The 22130-nt window shown below is 53.7% G+C and overlaps 1 protein-coding gene across 1 annotated transcript; it reads right to left on the bottom strand.

Annotated features, from left to right (window-relative positions):
- Positions 1-8774: 8774 nt before the first annotated feature.
- On the bottom strand, positions 8775-11276 carry NKX3-2 (NK3 homeobox 2; the record flags this gene model as incomplete). Its single annotated transcript, XM_081099614.1, has 2 exons — positions 8775-9313; positions 10811-11276. The coding sequence occupies 2 exons, from the start codon at positions 11274-11276 to the stop codon at positions 8775-8777; spliced, it is 1005 nt and encodes a 334-aa protein (XP_080955740.1).
- Positions 11277-22130: the final 10854 nt, after the last annotated feature.

Below are 22130 nucleotides of genomic sequence, written 5' to 3'. Positions count from 1 at the left end.
TGTTTTGGTTATTTTTATAATCCCTGTCCACTCCTTACCATCTCTAGAGGTAAAAAAAAAAAAAATTAATGGTGAATATTCTTGTTTAACTTTGAAAAACTTATGGTCAGTTAGGCTGTGTGCACTACTGCTGGAAGCGCAAGGTTCTTAGACTATCCCATCTTTGTTGGGGGGTAATTATCTATATTTTCAGCACAGCAGCTCCTGTGAGGTCTTCCTGAATGGCCTGGTTTCAAATCCACGCTCTGTCCCTGGGGTGTTTTCAGAGGAAAGCTCTTACTGCCTTCCCTCCTGGAGAGTCAAAAACACCCTGCCTGGGCTCAGCTTCCCGGGCTGAGCCTCCTGGGGACCCACCAGCGTCTGCACTCCTGGGGCCTCCCAAGGGACCAGAACTACTTGCCCTGCGATTCAATGGAAGTGGCCTGGAGAATCCGTTCTGGAAACATAAAACGCTGCACAGTAAGAATATTTCCTCCCGAAATATCTGAGTGCTCACTGTGTACCAGTCCCTGAGCTGAGGATCCAGAAAGCTGGGGCTGCACTGGAAAAAAGCTGATTCAACCAGCAGCACTACCTTTAGCCCCTGAGCCCAACCCCATCCCAACCCTAGGGCACTGGCATGAGCAAGGCTCACCCCAGGGAGGCTGCTTTGGGAGGGCAGCTGAGGCACAGGCCTCCTAAGTGCAGCCCCCCCCCCCCTCGGCAAAACTACCTGCCAGTAATTCTCTAAGGGGGTCTCCACCCATCCCACCCTGTCTCTGCACTCTTAGGGCCAGGGACCCTTTCCAATCTATCCAATCAACCACCCCCCACCCCACCCCCACCACCACCCACACTCATACATCAACCCAAAGGGAACAGCATTTTAATATGATCAAGTATGAGATGGGGAGACATTCTGTGGAGTTTGTTTGCAGCTAAATCCTCTGCCTGGGAGCCAGAAGGAATCCTAAACCCGAGGCTGGAGAACTTGACCCCAGACAAGCTCGGCTCTCTCCTTGGGCCTTTTCCCCAGGATGGGTGCCCACGCAGAGAACAGACCTGGGGAGGTTCTGGAGAGCTCCGCTGGCCTGCTGCCCTTCACTAGCTTCCATCCGCCTTGGTGACCAACGCAGAGCCCCGTGGCAGTAAGAAGGTGCTGTGGAGGGGACAGGCAAGGACAAAACTGAAGGATCCTGGTCCTTATCCATGAGTCCTTCCCACAGTATTGGACGTCAACGATGGGCAGGCTCCCTGCTGGGCCCCGGGGCGCTCGCTGTGAGGCAAGTGCTCTGGCCCTGTCTTCCCAGAGGTCCTAAGCGTAAGGCCAGACCAGCGCAAAAGCACGAAGTCGGATGGTGGGTGGGACTTTTAATCGAAACTGGGGGGTTGGGGGTGGAGGGGTGGCAGGATCGACTCAGAAAAAGCTTGAGGATTTAGCCACGAGAGGTCTTCCCGTTAGCCCACTTTCCCTCTCACGCCCCCCCCCCCCCCCCCCCCCCCCCCCCCCCCCCCCCCGTCTTCCTCTATAGAGTGTGTGTCTCTACCTTACTCGCCCACAGTCCGGGGGGGCCAAGGTCCCCTGTAAAGTGAAGAAGGGCCAGTGTCCTGGGCCTCCTAGGGGAGCGGGGAGCTGGGAAGACAGGGGTTTCCGGAGGTCCCCGGGGTCCAGGACCTGAGGTCCAGGCCAGCCGAGACCAGGCCAACGCCAGGGGTATCCTGTGATACCTGCGCAGGGAGGAACGCCAATCTCATTGCCCGTTGCAAAAACAGCAGCAAACGCGTGGTCCAGCAGGACTAACCCTCAGACCTGCGAGTCCTTTGACGCTGTGGGGGCAACTCTGGGGCCATATCCAAGGTCACTGGAGATCCTTGGCGACCTCTGACCCCACAGCCCTGTATCCTCCGTGGCTGGCTGCAATCCGGAGCCCGCGCGCAGCTAGGTGTGGACGGGGAAACGCGGAGGTCCTGCTTTGGCACCGTGGGCGCTGCTCCTTCACCCCTGCCCGCCCTCCAACCCCCCCTCCCCCAGGCAGGAAGGCGGCGGCACCCGCGCACGTGTGTGCTTGTAGGTGCGTAAAAATCCCCGCCCGCACAGCTCGCGGGGCAGTGCACCGAGGGAGGCCTTGGCGCGCACAAGGGGAGCCATTCAAAAATGTTAATAAGCTTATTAAAATAAGCCGCTTTACTGGCTCTTGTTTTACAGCGCGCTGCCCACCCTTGCTTTCTGGTGTACCCCGGAGAGAAAGCACCGTGGCATTCGGTGTGTTTTTATTTCTTCTTCTTAACACGTTTTCATCCCAGGACAAGGGCCTGTCCGGAGCTCAGCGCGGCCACAGAGGCGGATTGGCTTTAAGTCTCCTCCCTCCCAAGGGCGGTGGGTGGAAGAAGTCCTCCAGGAGGGGAAAACTGGATTTTCCAAAAACAGCTGGCCAGAGGAGACAGATGAGAGCCCAGAGATAGACCTTGGGGAGGCCTGGGGCGGCCACTTGAGAAACCCAAATCCTTTTTAAAAATATCCGCTCCCCCCCCCCCCCCCCCCCCCCCGCCGGTTTGGCTCAGAGGATGGAGCATCGGAGGGCACACCAAAGAGTCCCAGGTTCGATTCCGGTTAAGGGCACGTTCCTTGCTTGTAGGCTCCTCTCCAGCCCGGGTCCTGACCATGCAGGAGACAACCAATGGATGTGTTTCTTTCACATCAATGTTTCTCTCTGACTTTCCCTCACTCTTCCACTCTCCCTAACAATCAACGAAAAAAAGATCCTCCGGGTGAGGATTAACAACAACAAAAAATAGATAAAATACACACACACACCAAAAAAAACACACAAAAAAAACAAACAAAAAAAAACACCAAAAACCCTGCTCACGGAGGGCATGGCTCATTATTTAAAGCAGGAAAAGGGTTTGTCCGTTATCTCCACTCCACGCCAGAGGCGGTATGGACTCCAAACATCACCCAGGAGCCTTAAAAGCTGCCTCACCATGTTTTTCTTTGATTGTCTTAAATAGGGATACAGAGAAGAGAAGTTAATTGCCCAAGATTCATCAAGTCAGGGACAGGGCTGTGGGCTCCAGGCCCGAGGCAGAATCGCTCCCTGGATCTGTCAGGCCGGTGAACACGATGTGACCACTTCCCACCCAGGTAAGCCCTGGGACGCAGGACCACATCGCGGGAACGCTGCTCAGCCCGGAGGCCTGAGTGTGGCGCTGTGGAAGGAGCCTGGGCCGGGTCAGAAAGGAGTCTCCGAGAAGCTCCCGGGCCTGCACAGCCCCTGCGGGATCCTCAGAAGCTAAACTGGCGATTGCAGAAACCGTGGGATGACGCAGGCGCTCGCTGGGGAGCGTGCAGACTGTGCGGGGGGACCAAACGCCCTGGACTCCGCAAGGTTCCAGCACCCTAACAGGCACTGTGGGCAGGGGGCGCCGAGGGGGGAACCCAGGCTGCATCTGGGAGGGAGGGAGAGTGGATGAGAGCGTGGGCTTTAGGCCGGGACGGCGTATGACTCCCCGCACACTCTCGAAAGCGTGGAAGAAACTTTAGAGCCCGAAGCGAGCTCACTGCCTGGGAGGCTCCAGGGACGGTGATGCCCGGGCTTCCTCAGCTATGGAGTACCCCCTTTGAACAAGACTTCCCAACAGGAGCAGAGCGTGTTAACCCTTCCTTGCTCGCTATTCCGGGGCTTGTCGGACTCTGGTTCAGCTCTGGGTCTGCCAGAAGCCAGCTCAGAGCAAAAAGCTGCAATAGTCCTAGCGCCCCAGGTGGGGTGTAGGGCTGCAGGCCCTTTGCCCAGTTCTCACATGTGTGAATTGCCCCCAGAATGGACCTTTGTCGTTTCCTTCACAGAAGGCATGGCCTCATATACACACCCTACAGGTTTGAACGAAGTTCATGGTTCCACATAACCTGGAACCCCACGGACTAGCCCTGCTTGTAGGGCCCTGGGAATCAATCTTCTTTTATGAATGCTTTAATGGTTGGAACAACCCGATTTCTGTTGAATAACTTCTATGTGCAACTACAGAAAAAAAAACCACCCTTAATTTATTACATGATGTAGCCATTTACAATATAGCACATTTTTTTTGCAACCCTGCTTTGTTATTTCTTCATCATTAAAGCATATTTACCCGGAGAATGGAAACCTGGCCGAGGCCCAGCGTCTCCGCACCTGAGGACCCTGCACTGAGCACACAGCTGGGCACCTGGGAACCTCTGTCAGAGGCGGTAGTTCAAGGAAGATCATCACACATCAGCCAAATCAGCACTGCCCAGAGGTTCATAATAACAACAACAAGAATAATGGCAAGAATAATGGTAAGTCCATACAGGTTGTGCAGTGCCAAAGGGTTTTGAAAGCACACCCACACTTTGTGATCCCACCATCCCAGAGCCAAGCCTGGGAGAGGCACACGCTCAGTCCACCCACCCAATCACCTCAGCTCCTAGGCTTCCGAGCTTAGAAGGACCCTGACTCAGCCTCTGGATGGCCTGTGACTTGGTGCGGGGCAGACGCAGGAAATGCAATGCCCCAAACGAGTGGCGTTATCACTGTTGTTACCGCTGTCGTTCTGTATTCTTTGGCTGCTCCTTCGGGCCTCCCTCAGATTAGGAGCCTCTTTGCCTGCTTCCTTCCTTCTCAGGGCATGGTGGCCGTGGCCTCTGCAGTAGCCATAAGCCACCAGCCAGTGCAACAACCTGCCCCTACCGCCCTCAGCGCTCTCCAACCTACAAAGTGCTGTCAAGCATTTGCGGGGCCCTGCAGTCCCCACGCAGCTCTGTGTGCTTCCCAGCTATGATTACTAGCTGAGGGAGGTTGGTGACCTGCAAGATTGAAGCCCTGTGGCACCTAGGCCACGGCCTAGGCCCCAGCACTGGTCCGCCTGCTCCCCAACTCTCCCTTCTGCCCAGGAGCTCCTCCACCAGTTTTTGGGCTTTGGGGAAATACCTAATTTCCTTGCTGCTCAGGCTCTGTCGGCAACGGCAAGAGAACTTTTGTAAAGCGAGGTGAACTCCGTGGACTTGTGGGAGGCCGTGTTCTGCCTTTTCCTGGCGAACCCTGATGGGAGGTAACATGGTTGAAATGTGGGCCTGGGACTGAGCTCCGGGGGCTGGTTGGGGAGTCCCAGTCACTGCACCCCCGCACCTCGGGGAGTCTGCAAGCCTTGGATGAGATCCTACCTGGGTGAAAGGCTGACTGTGGCTATCATCACTGCCAGTTCCCGCTCCCCCAGATGCCACCTCCCCCAGCCTGAGTTGGGGATGCAACTACCACAATCCCACCTGTCAAAGGTGTGGGAAGGCACATCCAAGTCCTCCCAATGAACAGATTCACTGTCACCTCTCCCCCTTTGCTAGAGTGGCCTGTAAGACATTTATTTTCAGAATGGATGGCACCGCTATACACCCCCTGCTTGGTGGATACTCTTGGGGGTCTGAGAGTGGGACTTGCTGGAGTGGGAATCAACTTGGGATGGCTAAGGCCAAGACCCACAGGTTTGGGGGTGGGAAGGAAGCTTGAGTTACACACACACACACACACACACACACACACACACACACCAGCGATACTGGCAGTTCAGAATGAGATTCATAGGCTGGGCCTGGAGCCTTGGGACTGATTTCAGGGTGAGTCACAGCCTTTCTGCCCCCCTTTTCCAGCCATTCCTTCTGCCTTAGTTTACCCTCCTCAGTGTGTGGGTCCCCAGTAGGCCCCCAAGGCCATCTCTGAGATTCAGGAAGGGCTGAAGGGGACTGAGAAAGATGAAGCATTCAGAAGTCCCTAGGGCTGGGGTGACAACGCTCTGCTCCCCGAGGCCCAGAGCAGACCTGAGACCAGCGCCCAGCTCTGCAGCTGGGGCGCATGACCCACCCCCCCCAAGGGCAGGCAGGGAGCAGGACCAATGGTTCCTCATCCTCTAAAAAAAGGGTCTAGGCGTGAGTGCAGAAGGAAAAGGAAATGAAAATAGTTACACTACACATTTCCAACAGGAGCCGCTTCTGCGGCGCAGGGTCCAGTAAAGGCGCCCGTCTTGGGTCGCAGAGCAGCGGGAAATAAATGCTCAGAGGCCAGGCTGGACCCAGGGGCTGCCTCGGGCTGCGGGATCTCAGGGCGCTCCCGCCAACGCTGGCCACAGGGCGGTTCAGAGAGAAACTGCAACAATCCGGGTCAGATGGGATCCGTTTGAGTCATTTTCCCCGGAAGTTTCTAGCCAGCCCAGAAGAATTGGCCCTGGCAAGGAGCCCGAGAGAGGGCGAGAGGGGTAGGGGCGCTGCCTGGCCTCCCCAATTCTCAGGACTCCAAATCCGCAAGGATGGAGCACAAACCACCCTCTTAGGACGCAGCTACAACCAACTGCCGGTTTCAGAAGAGGAAAAAAATCACCTCCCTCCCCCCAAATCAGTAGTGGCGACCTCTTGAGAGAGGAAGGGAGGAGAGTCTAACATTATCGGAAATGTTCTTTCTACAAAAATAAAAATTAAAAAATTGCATGCGTGAATAGGAAACTAAAATTTCACTCTTAAACGTGTCAACAAGAAACAAAATGACTGCGGGAGCCGTTTGGAAGGTAGCTGGGCTTGGGGACGACGGTGTGCACTTCCCGAGGGCCTTTGCCTTTCCCTTTGCCTTTCTCGGTTTCCAGAAAACGGGAACCGTTTCTTAAAGGCTCGTGGACACTCTCTGCTCCGCCCGGTCCCTGGGGCTGCAGACGCCAGGCCTGCGCCTTCAGGTGTCAAGGCCCGGTGGTCGCGTGGCGGGTGAGGTCGCGGCCAGAGGAGGAGGACAGCCGGCCAGTCAGCTCCAGGTGAAATTGAAAGTAGCCGGAGCCTTGTTTCAGCGTTTCCCAGCTCAGGGCCTCGGCGCCTGCCCTGCGCGTTAACCCTTTCTTGCTCGCCCGGGCCGGGCCGGCGTGAGCGAGGGGAGCGGTGCGCATTTTGCTCGGGTGGATCCGTGGCATCCTGGCGCTCATTCCTCTATAGAATCCGGTAGCAACGAATCCTCGCCCAGCCCTTCCTCTGCTCCTGTCTTAGGTTTCGGTGAGGATCAAATGACGCAGGGCCCCGGGGGAGTGGAAGCGCCTTTTGCACCCCGCTGAGGTCAGAGCGCAAGTGACCCTCCTGGGAGACACCTGATTACAGCCTCGTTCTCCCAGCATCGTTTCGGAATCTCAGCGAGGGTTTTTGCTGGCCTATTCTCCAAACAAAATAAAACCAGAATCACTTAGAAAAACACGAGGAAAATGGAAAGCCCAGAGATGTAGGCAGGTGGATGGGGTCAGCAAGTTAGGAGGAGGGATGGAAATTGGCGCAGGTTCAGCTATGGACTCTTCCTGGACTCTGAAACCAACGCCCACGAGGAAAAAGGGAATCCGAGGGATCCGCTCCTGATTAGTGGGATTCATCCTGGGCTCCTGCAAAGTCCCGGAAGCCGAGATTCCCTGAGCTGCGAGGGTTTACACTCCCGCTGTGGAGGGGGTGAGGGGTGGACAGCAAGGGTGCTCCCAGGAGGGGCAGACAGCCTGGGTCCAGGACTGAAAAGAGGTTGGGAAATGGGACCCCAGATATTTCCATGGTACTGGCTTCCCCAAAGCCGGGCGGAGAGAGGCTCAGAGAAAACAAGGCGTCCAAGAGGGCATGTTAAACTGAAAGTTTATAAATTAAAGGGGAAAATACAGCGAATAGAGCTTCCCAACTTCACAAATCTTTTAAAAGTTAATAGTCTAGTTGAGTGCACAGTGCCCTTAGGGAGGCGAAAAGCGGCGAGGTTGACAGGATCACCTGTCTTAGGGGCAGGGGCAGGGACAAGGACGGGCGAATCCTGGGTCAGGACACAGCGATGGCGGAGAGTGGACATAAGAGACAAAGGGCCCAGCGGCTGGAAAACTGCGGAGGACGCCATAGAAAGGCTGGTCAGGGATATTCACATTGAATACAAAAATAACCATCATTTGAATACAAACAACTGAAAAGTGCTACAAGTTTGAACCCCCCATTTAAAACAAATAAAAAGAAATAAAAGAAACATGTCTGCGAAGGGCTGCCAGCCTCGTTCTCTCCTTGTTCTGGGACTCCCAGGAGCTTCCCAGTGTCTTGCGGCCCTGGCCTCCAAGAGGAAAGATGAGGGGGAGGCGGAGGGGGGAGAGGCTTCCTTCCTTACATTCAGCACTCAATAGGGCACCCTCACCCAAGGTCTGCCGCCAGGGAGGGAGGGGCCAGAAAACCAAACCCTTCACGGTTCAAACCAACCCCCGGCCCGGGGTTTCTAGGGGCTGCCTGGGTTTCGCACCCCCTTTATTACAAATGCAATTTCCAAAAAGAATAGATATGTAGATACACATAGATTGGTAGCATGGATACCATGAACTAGTGTGGCCTAGCGCACGAAGCTCCCGGCAGGCCTGAACTTCAGGGGATTCAGGCTATGTGGTCACTCCAGGAGTTCTCTCCACTCCGGGGAAACGCCATCCCCAGGCAGATACAATCCAAATCCAACGCTGTCGCGATAATAAATAATGTCTAAGGGCTTCCAGGCAGGTGGTGATGGGGGTGGGGGAGCAGAGCCCCTAGGCCACTGGGTGCCTCTGTTCAAATTGGAAAAAGGCGCCCCCTCCGGGCAGACTCAGTCCCATCGCCAGGGCGCACGTCCCGGATAGCAGAGCCAGGGCTGGATTTGATCCTCCACTTGCCCCCTCGGGTGGGAGTCCCTGTACAAAGCACGACCTGCACAGCCGTCAGCTGCCGGCCGTCTGGAGCTGGGGAGTCGGGATCACTCGCTGCCTCGGCCCAGGCCGGCTCACTGGGTGCCCGCGGCGGCTGCGCACGTAGAAAGCGCCCAGCCCGGGAGGCAATAGTAAGGGTAGTAGTAGGAGGGCTGCAGTGGCAGCAGCGAGGGCGGCCGCAGCACCTCGCCGGGCAGGTACTGTCTCTGGTCGTCGCGCACCAGCACCTTCACCGCCACCTTCTTGGCTGCGGGCGCGGAGGCCAGCAGGTCGGCAGCCATCTGCCGGCGCTTGGTCTTGTAGCGACGGTTCTGGAACCAGATCTTCACCTGCGTCTCAGTGAGCTTCAGCGACGCGGCCAGGTCGGCGCGCTCGGGCCCAGACAGGTAGCGCTGGTGGTTGAAGCGGCGCTCCAGCTCGAAGACCTGCGCGTGGGAGAAGGCGGCCCGCGAGCGCTTCTTGCGCGGCTTCGGCGCCACGGGCTCCTCCTCCTCCTCCGCGCCGCCCGCCGGCCCGCCGCCGCCGCTGCCGCCTCCCGCCCCGCTGCACAGCGCGGGCACGCGGGCGCCTTCCGGGCCAACACCGTCGTCCTCCGCCCTCGGGCTGCGGTCGCCTTCGGACCCCAGAGGAAACAGAAACAAGAGATGGTCAGCGAAGCCGAGGAGTGAGGCTGGGCCTCAACTGCGGGGTGGGGGTGGGGAACGGAAATGTCCTGCGATCCCACCGGGGCGGTGGCGAGGGCCTCCAAGCCCGGGTTTTTGGAGACAGTCTCAGCACCAAGTTCCACTCACTTCCCGCATCTAGGCCTGTCGGGTGCGGCCAAGGGACTCCGCCGCTGTATCAGCGCTGTGCGGGCGGCCCAGATCCAGCTCTCCGCCCTGTCTGGGCCCCAGGCTCCCCTCCGTAACGCGGGGCACTGAGTCTGGTTACCCTCCAAAGCCTGGTCGGCTCTCAGAGCTGAGCCCCGGGGTTCTAGATTATGTTTCCCTGTTGGGATTCACCCGCCTCCCTACACTCATGCTCACACATACACATGCGTTGACTGCGCGTCAAGGGAAGGTGTAGGGACAGATTCTGGGGACAGAGGTATTCAGAGTCTTCCGCCTCCCACCACCAGAATTGAGAGGTGTGGCAATGGGCCGCCCCCAGGCCGTGGGCAGACTTCTCCCTCTCCCTTTGCAAGGAAATTAGACAGAGGCTGGAGATTGGGGGTGACAAGAGCAGGGTGTCCCTGCCTCCAGTCCTTGGATTCACATCTGACTCCAGTTCCCCGGCCTTTCCCGCGCGCTCTGGCCACAGCACCCAGCAGAGAGGTCCGGCGCTCTGGCCTCTGGCGGACTGGACAGGATTTGCCTGGGGCCGGAGCGAGGCCTACAGCAGCGTCTACCAGACCGCAGGGCAGGCGTAGGGGTCTTTCTGACCCAATGAGTTGCCAGGAGCGGAGGAGGCCCCTCTCCCTGCTGCTGCTGCTGCGTCTGGGATGACCCACATCAGCCCCTCTGCCTCCAGCTGGCTGTTGGGTTTGCCTCCAGCTCTTGGGTCCTCAGCCCAGAACAGCTTCCCAGGCCCTGGGGTCTGGGAAGCTAAACAAACCCTCCTCTCAAGCCCGGGCTCAGCAGATCCTGTCCCCTGGCCCGCTAGGAGGTGTCCCTCGCTACCTGTCCTTGAGCTGCAGGGCCTGGCCCTGGGACCTCCAGCCCGGAGTGTCTCTGCTCCCTGGGTGAAGGCAAGGGCACTGGCTATCCTAGATCTCTGGGCCTCTCGTTCTTCTCCTTGCCAACTGATTTGGATTTTTGGAGACAGACACGGCCTGCCAAAGGCACTAGAAATGAACTCAAATCCAAGCTGCAGTGGTTCCCTCCCAGCCCTGTCCCGAGGACGTCTCAGGCCTCACCCCAGGACTCAGGGCTCTGAGGACGCTCTCGGTTTACTCTCTGGCTTACGTACCGGAGGGTTAGAGCAGCGCGCGCCAGAGCGCAGAGCTTGGGGTCCGGATCAGCCCCTGGGCCCCAGGGCAGGGTGCTCGCGGCAGGCCCACCCCACTCGGCGAGGTTGGCCTCCTTGCCCAGCCCCTCAGCCCGGCCCCCTTTCCCGGGAAGCCTCAGCGAACCTGAGACGCTGGCGGACATCTCGCTGTCGCTCCGGCCCACGGCTTCCTCCTCCAGGTCCTTGGCGGCGGGCAGCTCGCAGACCGGCTGGATGAGGCCCAGGGTCCCTCCCGCACCGCCGGCCCGACTGGCCCTAGGCGCGTCAGCGCAGCGCCGCCCGCCCTCGTTGTCCTCGCTCAGCGCCGAGTCCGAGTCCCAGCCACCCGGGCTCTCCGCGGTCCGCCCCGCAGCCATTCTGGTCCCGGCAGGCGACGCCAGCAGAGAGTCCTCGGCGCCCCCCAGAGCGCCCGCGTCGTTCTCCCCAAAGAGCCGCCAGCAGCAGACAGCAGGCGCCCCAGCCACTGCTACCGGTGTGCCCCCGGGTACCCGGCGCCCCTCGGGCGCGGGTAGTCCGCCGCGCTCCTCTTTCTTGTTGAGGATCGCCTGGATGGAGAAGGGCGTCAAGGTGTTGGCGCCGCGCACAGCCATCTGCGCCTCGGGCCGGAGCGGCCGGCCGGCCGGGCGGCTGGGGAGCGGGGCAGCTCCGAGCTGGACGGAACGCGCGGGGCGCCGCGGCGCGAGTGAACCCGGCGCGCGCGAGGCCCCGGCAGCCCACTCCTGCGCGGTCCAGTAGCCCGCGCCCTGCTCTGGCCCGGGATCAGGGCCGACCCTCACCCCTACTTCCGAGTTTCACCCCGCCCGGAGACCCCCTCCCTCCCAATCCAGAGTCAGACGCCCTTCTTTCGCAGCTCAGCTGAATTATCTCATCGCCTAGCGCTCCGAGGGGCGGGCCGGGGTCGGCCCCTCGGAGGGCATTGGGGGGAGGATCCGCGGGGGCCCCTCGGCGGCTTGCAGTCCCCTCCTAAGCGCCTCCGGAGCGCACGACCCAGAGTCACTTTTTCTTTGCGCCTGTCTCTTCCCCGCCTGCAGGATTTCGCTCCTGGCTTGTCCTCTCGCTTCCCCGCTGGGCCCGCGCTTCCGGAGCCCACCCCGCGGTCGCGGCGGCCGCGGGATTCCGAGAGGCGCGGGGCACCTTTTTACCCCCTGCCTGGGTTTTATCTGTTTCTTCTCTCTTTCCTTCCCCTGCGTTCCTTCGGACCCCCCTCCCGCTCGGGTGTCATTCCTCACCGCTGAGTGACAGCCGCAGGCCACGCCCCTGCACTGGGCGGTCCTGGACGCTCCCGGCCGCACATTGGCTGGCTCCGGCTGGGAGACGTTCACTGAAACAGACAAAACTGGGCGCGTTGCGCGTAGAAAGTCGGGGTCTGACTTAACCCCTTTCCTCCCAAGTCTGGTTCGCGAAGCATCTTCCAGCAGCTAGGAGGCCGCAGACCCGCTGCTCGAGAAACCGAGGGTCTTACCTTTGTGGATGTGCCCACCTATTCCTGCGCTTTTACACAACACCGTGTTTAGTTGAGTCAAAGTCTAGGGCTCTAGGCGGAAATCCAAGATCACGCAGTTCCATACATCGCGCGCATAGTTTCTGTTCTCTTGGAAGGTGCACAGCGATGAAGAACAAATTGCTTCTTGCACTTTCACACTTGCCCCCTTACACTTTCGCGGCTCTTCACTGCTAATTCTTTACGCTAAAATAATCAGTTCATGAAAACCACTCTATTTTTTTTTTCCTTTCCAGATCGTATTTTATTTGATTCGCTTTCTGTAGAGGAATTGAAAAAAAAAAAAAAGGTACAGTTAGAACTAAAATCAGGCGAGAAATTGGAGGGCATGTTTAGGAGAGTTTCTGGAAATTGCGTGATTATTCCCTGCACTGTCAATGCTGAATTTAATTGGAGTTAAATTTTGCACCAGGAAGAAGAAGAAGAAGAAGAAGAAGAAGAAGAAGAAGAAGAAGAAGAAGAAGAAGAAGAAAAAGAAGAAGAAAACCCCTTTCAATTTGTTCTTTAAATATTCTGTTCCTTGTGAGTTGAATAAGATTAGAAGATATATATTTGTTTAAAAGAATTTCTAGGAATTACCATAGGAATGATCCTGAACTGGCATTAAATGCTCTTTTTTTTTTTAAAAAAAAAAAATAAGTAACACATTGTTTTCTGTACAAGAAAGAGCCGAGTTAAGAAACACAAATATTGTGGGTATATCAAAACATTTGTTACTAATTTTTGTTGTTTATTTTTAAATAAAAAAAAATTGCACCAGTAAAATGCTTTACTGTCTTCCATAAATTTTGCCAGAGGTTCACCTTAACACCACACAACTGGAACCATTAAATACGTTTAAGAAACTGTGATTTTAATTTAGTCAAGTGTGGGGACTGGTGTTTTTGGTGTCACTAACATAAATAACATCGCCCTTGTTGCTTTCCTTTTGGCGGCTCTCAGAGGGCACCGCAGGAGGAACACACCCACTGCTCACAGTTTGCAGGCTCAGTGGGGGCTTTGCAGCATCTCTGCTTCCCAGCCCGTCAGCCACAGGATGCCTTTTGCATCCCACACACACTACAGTGCAGATCCTGTCGTGGACTCGGTGGGGAAAAGCCTCACGCTCGCAGAGGTCATTGCCCTGTGCAGATCTTCACGATGACATCAGGTTTGGAGAGAAAGGTAGTTTCAATGTGGTGTCAGTATCCCGCTGGTGTGAGGAATCCGAGGCTCTCCAGGCCCGGAGGGGAACAGAACCGAATGTTTCCTGGGCTTCCAAAGAAAGCGTGTCCTTGCCTTCCTCTCGCGACCTGGATTTAGTCTCTAAATAACCCCTCCCCCACCTCCCTAAGCAATGGGTTGTTATTCTCTGGGGTCCAGCCGAGGAGGAGGAGGAGGAGGACCCAGGATGCCCAGAGGTGAGAGATGGCAGGTGTGAGCTGGGTGTCGCAGACAGCTATCCTTTTGTGGGGTTAGGACTTGGTGTGGACACATAATACGGACACTGACAGGCAGAGAAGTTTTGGGGCTGAATAACTGAGTCTGAGAGTAAGGGTGGGGGCTCTCCAAAGACTGACTTAGCTGCCCTTTATTTTTTAAAGACCCATCCACCTCACCCCCCCCCTCCCATCCCCCCAATCCAAGTAGGATATACCCCTTGACACAGGCTCGGGCAGAGGCGTTCAAAGCGTGGAAAGCTATGGTTCGGTGATTTTGTGGGCTCGGAGTGTAAGACTGGCGGCCTTCCGAGTCTCCAGGAGGCGCACAGCCCGGGCGCTCGGTCCTCGCGGCGCGGTCAGTGGATCGTTAGGTCTGGTGCTTGGCTGCGGGCAGGCCGGGAGGTGGGTGTTGGCCGAGTGTAAACACCAGGGTCTGGAAGCTGCTGGTGGGGAATGCAAGGCTCTGGGGGACGGTGAGCGAAGGTGGTGGGATGCACAGAGATTACTTCCCCGGGGACGCGCAGAGTGAAGGAAAGGCGGGCGAGTGCGTGGGGAGGGAGTGTGCGTCCAGTCTCAGCAGGTCAGCGCTGAACGCACGCAGGTCCGGAGATCCGCCGGGGCTGGGAAGCGTCCGCGCCGGCGGGGACCCGGCTTGCAGCTCACCGAGGGCGATGTCTCGGCGTGGCCGCGAGCTCCTGGACCAGCGGCGGCGGGACGGCGCCTGGAGGGCGGTCGGCGCCGCGATCGGGCCCGGGAATCCGCGGAACCGGAGATGGGGACCCCGAGTGACCCACCCGTCTTCAGGAGACGACCGGCTCGCCCCGCGCGGTGCCTTCCTCCGCCCGGCTCTGCCCGTACCTTCCCCAACTCCCCTCTTCTGACTCCCGCAGCTTGGTTAGCTTGGTTCCTGCGCGCCCCCTGCTTGCCCCAGGGCAGCCCAGGTCCCAGGCGCTGCTGGCGGTGAGGTTCCCCGGGCCGCGTGCGGAGTAGGGGATGCGGGTGTGAGAGCGGAGGGAACGGAGATGGGGAACCGCCGGCTCTCGGGCGCGGCCCAGCAGGGGCCACCGCGCGCCGTGCCCCTGGCGCCCATCACCCGTGGCCTCAACCATCCTTCGTCTTCCGGGGAGGAGTTGCCTTCTGTGCCCGGGTTGGCCCGAGGGCACGCGCCAGGGGCTGCGCTGCAATGGGAGACCGCGCCGGACTCCTCTGTGACGCTGACGACTTCGCCTGAAGACACTGGCCTTTTCTGGGCCGCAGTTCCTAGTTTTTGAAACCGAGGGCTTGGACCTGGTGCCCTCCGAGGCCGAGGCCACCGCTGAACTGCTCGAGCTGGTGTGTGTGTGCGTGTGTGTGTGTGTGTGTGTGTGTGTGTGTGTGTGTGGCTCAGGTGCAAGCTCTTGGGCCAGGTCCAGGCAGAGGCTGCACCGGGAATCACCGTGGTCCCCACCAGCAGGCTCCCGAGGGTGCTCCAAGCATCCCAAGCGCCAAGCAACTGGCCACCGTCCCGCCAGCAAACACCAACCAACTCCTGAATTCCTAAGTCGTCTGCTTTCAGACACCAGGGTTTTTTCACACACGTGGTCCAGGTATATCTGACTTCACAGGGAAGCACTGCTATGGGTCAGGGGAGTTTCATATTTTAAACAAATGCTGTGCACCAGCAATGTTCCAGGAGCCGAAGCCTATTGTTTTATTTATTTATTTATTATTTTTAAAATGTATTTTTATTGATTTCAGAGAGGAGGGGAGAGGGAGAGAGAGAGAGAGAAACATCAACGATGAGAGAGAATCATTGACCGGCTGCCTCCTGGACACCCCACAATGGGGATGGAGCCTGCAACCAGGGCATGTGCCCTAACCAGGAATCGAACTATGATCTCCTGGTTCACAGGTTGACACTCAACCACTGAGCCACCATGGCCAGGCCTATTGTTTTATTTAATCTACGCAACCTTGAGGGTGTGGTGAGTAGAAAACATTATTATCCCTACTTTACAGATGAGGAAACAGAGAGTCACGTAGTTTAAATGACTTGAACAGCGTACACGGCTAAATCAGGATTCAAAACTGTCTAATGTCAATCCTGTTGGGTTTTCTAACCAGTTTTTCTATGAACCTTCGGGTTGATTCTCATTAAATGTTTCTTATTGTCTTCCTGACCCATTTCAATAGACCCGTTCATCAGAAAAAGAGCCTGGAACTTAAGAAAATCAAAGGAAGAATTCGGGCAGGCAAATCTAATGATTTTTCTGTTTCGTGCCTTTGAAAATAAAAGACGCCAAAGGCCCATGGATCTGGACATAAATCTTGGTATATGGAAAGAAAGAAACACCATTATTATTATTATAATCAATAAAATGAACCATGTGTAAAGGGAAACGGTTGGTTGCGTCCAGAAATATGGGGACCTGGGCCTTGCTCGAGGATGCAGTGATAAAGACCTCACGGAAGACGTTTCCTCTTCGGAACTTTGGTTTTCTTACGGGTAAAAAGCCCCTGTTGGGGGGAGATGACTTCTCGCGTTTAGAACATGAGGTACGGTCTCGCGAACCCGCCTAGGTACAATGGAGGACGAGCGCCACCTAGCGGGAGCCCTTGCGGAATGCGTGGCGTATGGATCTACTGAAACACCGAAAAGTAAAAGTTGGTTTCACACAACGGAATGCTTTTGCTGTTAATTGTCTCCACAGTCTCACGTTATGAGCAACCTAATAACGGAGATGTTCCTTTCAAAAGACTCATGCAGACACAGCCCGATCCCCACTGAAAAATCACCTCACTCAAGGGCAGGGATAGGTAGGGGATCCGCTGTAGTGGCCCAAGACCTGACCTAACACATCATCCTTGATTCCTCTGTGCAGGCTCCCCGGGCTGCCTCTGTGAGTGCTCGACCCAGGCTCTGACGGGATGCTAATTTAGGGCACATGTAGTCTGTATGCTTAATTGGAGTCATAGGAAGGTTTTTCAGTTCTTCAGAAACTAATTTTGTCATGAGACTAATGGGGGTATTTCCCCCTAAACATCAGAAAGTTCAGGCATTACAAACAAGCCCGTCTTGTCCCTCAGGTTTTATTTTCTCATTTGGGTTGTAGACGGTGCTATTTCATTTTGTCTGCTTTTGTGGGACGAGGTTAGGAGAAGGTTTCAGTGGATAAACAGGAAGATGATATGTCTGATGGTTTGTGTTTGAGATGCTTATCAATTTTTTTAAAAGTCTTCTGATTTTATTACCTTTCTGAGTCTAAGTAACTATACGGGGGACTCTCAAGGTATTATGCCAGGTTCTCCTTGCAAAATTTCCCAACTCATTTCTCTATTCTCTCCCTTTCATTCATTGAATATTCAACAGATTTTCCCTGAGTGCCTACTGTGTCTCAGATGCTATTCTAGGCTCTGGGGTTCAAGGACCCCTTAGACCAGGGGTGGGCAAACTTTTTGACTCGAGGGCCACAATGGGTTCTTAAACTGGACCGGAGGGCCGGAACAAAAGCATGGATGGAGTGTCTGTGTGAACTAATATAAATTCAAAGTAAACATCATTACATAAAAGGGTATGTTTTTTTTGTTTGTTTGTTTTTTTTTTTTTTTGTTTTGTTTTGTTTTGTTTTGTTTTTAGTTTTATTCATTTCAAACCGGCCGGATCCAGCCCGCGGGCCGTAGTTTGCCCACGGCTGCCTTAGACACTACTCTTCACAGGCTAACATTTCAGTGGTGGAATACCATCAAGAAATAAATGCTTGCCCAACTGGTTGAGCATCGACCTATGAACCAGGAGGTCATGGTTCAATTCTCAGTCAGGGCACATGCTTGGGTTGCAGGTTCGGTCCCCAGTGGGGGATGTGCAGGAGGCAGCTGATGGATGATTCTCTCTCATCATTGATGTTTCTGTCTCTCTAGCCCCCTCTCCCTTCCTCTCTGGAATCAATAAAAATATATTTAAATTTTTTTCTCCTAAAAAAAGAGAAATAAATGCTTAAGTACCACAATGGACAAAACATCAGATGATGTAAGTGCTATAAAAAATTAAAGCACCGTGGTTGGGAGAGGTGATCTGGGTTTACTTTTGATGGAGTGAGATGGGAAGCAGAAGGAATATAGGGACGAGATTTTTAGACAAAGAGAAGAACTAGACCAAAGGACACGTAGTGGGAACCATTAGAGTATGCTCAAGGACTCAAGGGGACACTCCTGGGGCTAGAATGGGCAGAGTGGCAAGAGTTGGGGTCCCAGAGGCAACCGGAGGCCAGACTGTGCAGCCTTCATAAGCCACAGAAAGGAGAAGCCACAGGAAGATTCGAAGCAAAGAGTTAACTGAATATGATCTGCACCTGAAAAAGATCATCGCTCTGGCTGAGGTGCAGAAAGGCTGTGGGGGTTGCAAAAGGAGAACTGTGGAAATCTGTTAGCGGTTACTGAGTCCAAGCCAGAGATGATGGTGGCTTCTATTAGGTGGTGCTGAAGATGGAGGGAAGGGCCGGCGTGGCATGGATTTGGGTGGTATTTATCATTTATTTCTTTAAAAATTGTGGTAAAATATACATAACATAAACTTTACCCCCTTTGAACCCTTTTGAGTATGCTGCTTAGTGTCGGGAAGTACATTCACTATGTTGTGCAACCATCACCACCATCCCTCTGCAGAACTTTTCTCGCGAGAGCAAAACGCGTTAAACTGCACCCATGAAAAGATGGCAGTGCTGGCTGGAGTGGGAGCCTGAGTATCAGGGGTGTTAGTTGGAAAGAGAAGTGGTTAAAGGTTTGGGAACTCAGTGAAGACTTCAGAAGCGCTGCCCTAGCCAGTTTGGCTCAGTGGATAGAGTGTCAGCCTGTAGACTGAAGGGTCCCAGGTTCGATTCTGGTCAAGGGCACATGCCCGGGTTGCGGGCTCGATCCCCAGTAGCGGGCGTGCAGGAGGCAGACAATCAATCATTCTCTCGCATCATTGATGTTTCTCTCTCTCTACCCCTCTCCCTTCCTCTCTGAAATCAATAAGAATATAAATACATACATACATACATACACACACACACTACCTTAAAAAAAAAAAAGACTTCAGAGATGCTCAGGTTATCCGTGACACCCAGGTCCAGGGTGATGGCCCTGGGTGGAGGCCTTGAGTACTGGAGGTGCCCTTCTGCCTTATTCTCCCAATTCCTCAAACAGCTCAGCAAACCTATGATATTCCTGTGAACACTTCCCCCCACACCCTTGGCTCCTGTTTCTCCTACCCATGTGCCATCTGTGCTGTTCCTTGCTGTGGAGACCCTACTGACCCACAGGTCTGGAAAAGGACACGAAAATAAGAAAATATACTATTTTTAAAAGATACTGTTCTTCACAGCCAGTGAAGAACACGCATTCCTTTAGTTCTGCGTCCTTCTGAGACTCTCTCACCCCACCTGCTGCGACCTTTCCCCCTGGAATCCGGGAAGCCCAGCTAGCCCTCTTTGTCTTTAATTAAATCAACTCATGGAGCAAGTTGCCACCTGGTGATGATAGACAAAGACACATCCTTGGAAAGTCTTAGCGTAGCACTTCATACACTACAGCCATTCGCAGACCTCTTCGCACACCTTGCCATCTCTGCATATCCACCTAGATCACTCTTTACTTAATACCTTCATGTAAATGATTGTAATCTAGACCACCAACTTAAACCATACATAAAAATAAACTCAAAATGGATAAAGGACTTAAACGGAAGACGGGAAACCATAAAAATCTTAGAGGAATCCACAGGCAACAAAATCTCAGACATATGCCAACGCATTATCTTCATCGATACAGCTCCTAGGGCAATGGAAACTAAAGAGAAAATAAACAAATGGGACTACATCAGAATAAAAAGCTTTTGCACAGCAAAAGAAACCATCAACAAAACAACAAGAAAGCCCACTGCATGGGAGAACATATTTGCCAATGTTATCTCCAATAAGTGTTTAATCTCCAACATTTACAGGGAACTCATACAACTTAACAAAAGGAAGATAAACAATCCAATCAAAAAATGGGCAATGGACCTAAATAGATACTTTTCTAAAGAGGACATACAGAAGACCAAGAGACATATGAAAACATGCTCAAAGTCACTAATCATCCGAGAGATGCAAATCAAAACAACAATGAGGTACCATCTCACACCTGTCAGAATGGCTATCATCAACAAATCAACAAACGACAAGTGCTGGAGAGGATGTGGAGAAAAAGGAACCCTCATGCATTGCTGGTGGGAATGCAGACTGGGGCAGCCACTGTGGAAAACAGTATGGAGTTTCCTCAAAAAACTAAAAATGGAACTCCCATTTGACCCAGTGATCCCACTTCTAGGAATATATCCCAAGAAAACAGAATCACCAATCAGAAAGGATATATGCATCCCTATGTTCATAGCAGCACAATTTCCAATAGCTAATATTTGGAAACAGCTTAAATGCCCATCAGCAGATGAGTGGATTAGAAATCTTTGGTACACCTACACAGTGGAATACTACACTGCTGTGGAAAAGAAGGCACTCTTACCATTTGCAACAGCATGGATGGAACTGGAGAGCCTTATGCTAAGCGAAATAAGTCAGTCAGAGAAAGATAAATATCACATGATCGCACTCATAAACTGATGAACAAAAACAGATCCAGAGATAGAGAAGCATGGATCAGACCATCAAACCTCAGAGGAAAGGGAGGGGAGGGTGGGGGGAAGACAGAGAGATCAACCAAAGGATGTGTATGCATGCATATAAGCATAACCAATGGACACAGACACTAGGGGGGTGAGGGCATGAGCAGGGGGTGTGGGGTGAGAGATCAACCAAAGGACTTGTATGCATGCATATAAGCATAACCAATGGACACAGACACTAGGGGGGTGAGGACATGAGCAAGGGGGTGGGGGGGCAATGGGGGGATAAGGACACGTATGTAATACCTTAATCAATAGAGAATGAAAAAGCTCAAAAGAAATGATTGTTGGTGAGCTTGAAACACCATATTTTCAAAAGAACCTTTGTATAAATACATACAAATAATATAAGTATATTTGTATGTAAATATATAAACAAATGGAGCACCTCTCACCACATATAATCTTACCCATATATTTTTTTAAAATTTAGATTTTTTAAAATTAATTTCAGAGAGGAAAGGAGAGGGAGTGATAGAAACATCAATGCTGAGAATCATTGATTGGCATGGCTCCTACTGGGGATTGAGCCTGCAACCCAGGCACATGCCCTTAGTGGGAATCAAACTGTGACCTCCTGGTTCATAGGTCAATGCTCAACCACTGAGACACCTCAGCCAAGTCATATTCTCTCTCTCTCTCTCTCTCTCTCTCTCTCTCTCTCTCTCTCTATATATATATATATATATATATATATATATATATATAAAACTAGAGGCCTGGTGCATGAAATTCATGCTCTTGTGCGGGATCCCGCAGCCTGGCCTGCACCCTCTTGCCATTTGGGAGTCCTCAGGGGATGTCTGACTGATGGTTTAGGCTTGCTACCCATGGGGAACGGGCCTAAGCCATCAGTCAGACATCCTTAGTGCTGCCATGGAGGCAGGAGAGGCTCCTTCCATGGCCGCTGTGCTCACCAGCCGTGAGCCTGACTTCTGGCTGAGCAGTGCTCCCCCTGTGGGAGCGCACTGACCATAAGGCCAAAGGGCTGCTCCTGCGCTGGGCGTCTGCCCCCTGGTGGTCAGTGTGCATCATAGTGACTGGTTGTTCCGCCGTTTGGTTGATTTTCATATTAGCCTTTTATTATATAGGATGCTGATAAAACAGTGTTAGTAAGCTAACGAGATATAGTGGGATGCTGAAGCGTGGGCCTGAAGTGCTCTCTATTATAAGGACAGATGAATAAGGGCTGGAGAGATATTATCTCACTCTAGCATCCACCTGAGGCTTTCTGATGTTACCAGAAAGACAAGAAAGAAATTGACCCAACAGAAATGTGCACGTAAGTTCACCAAAAGACACATGCCGGAATGTTAATGGCCTTACCTTCTAGTTCCCCAAAATCTGGAACCTTTTCCAAGGCTCATTAAAAGTTGAATGGATAAGTCAGGGGTGATCTGTTCACAGCATAAGATGTTACACAGCAATGAGAATGAACAAGCTACAGCTACATGCAGCCATATGGACCAATCTCATAAATGATGCTTCCAGTGACTCACCACGTGTCCCAGGTGCCTAGAATGAGCCTGGCACTTGGGATGCTCTTAGCAAATATTTACTGAATGGATGGTCTCATTTTAACCCTCTGAGACCAGTGGGACAGGTACAGGAATTTCTATTGACAGATGAGGAACCTGAGGCATAGAGAGGCCAAGGGAATTATTCGAGGTCATGGTGAACACAGCCATTGAATCAGGACGCCTGTCTAACAGCCTGTTCTGTAGGCCGGCTGACTCCCCATCGCCCTCAGGTACACAGCTATTCCCTTAGCCTTTTAGCACAAATAACATAGTTCAGTTTCTTTTGTTGTTGTTAAATCATTTTCTGAGGCAGAACTTGGAGA

This window comes from Myotis nattereri (genome assembly GCF_964212035.1).
Source record: "Myotis nattereri genome assembly, chromosome: 1".
Lineage (NCBI taxonomy): Eukaryota > Metazoa > Chordata > Mammalia > Chiroptera > Vespertilionidae > Myotis > Myotis nattereri.
Note: the sequence above shows the minus strand (reverse complement) of the source record. Positions and strands in the feature narration are given on the sequence as shown.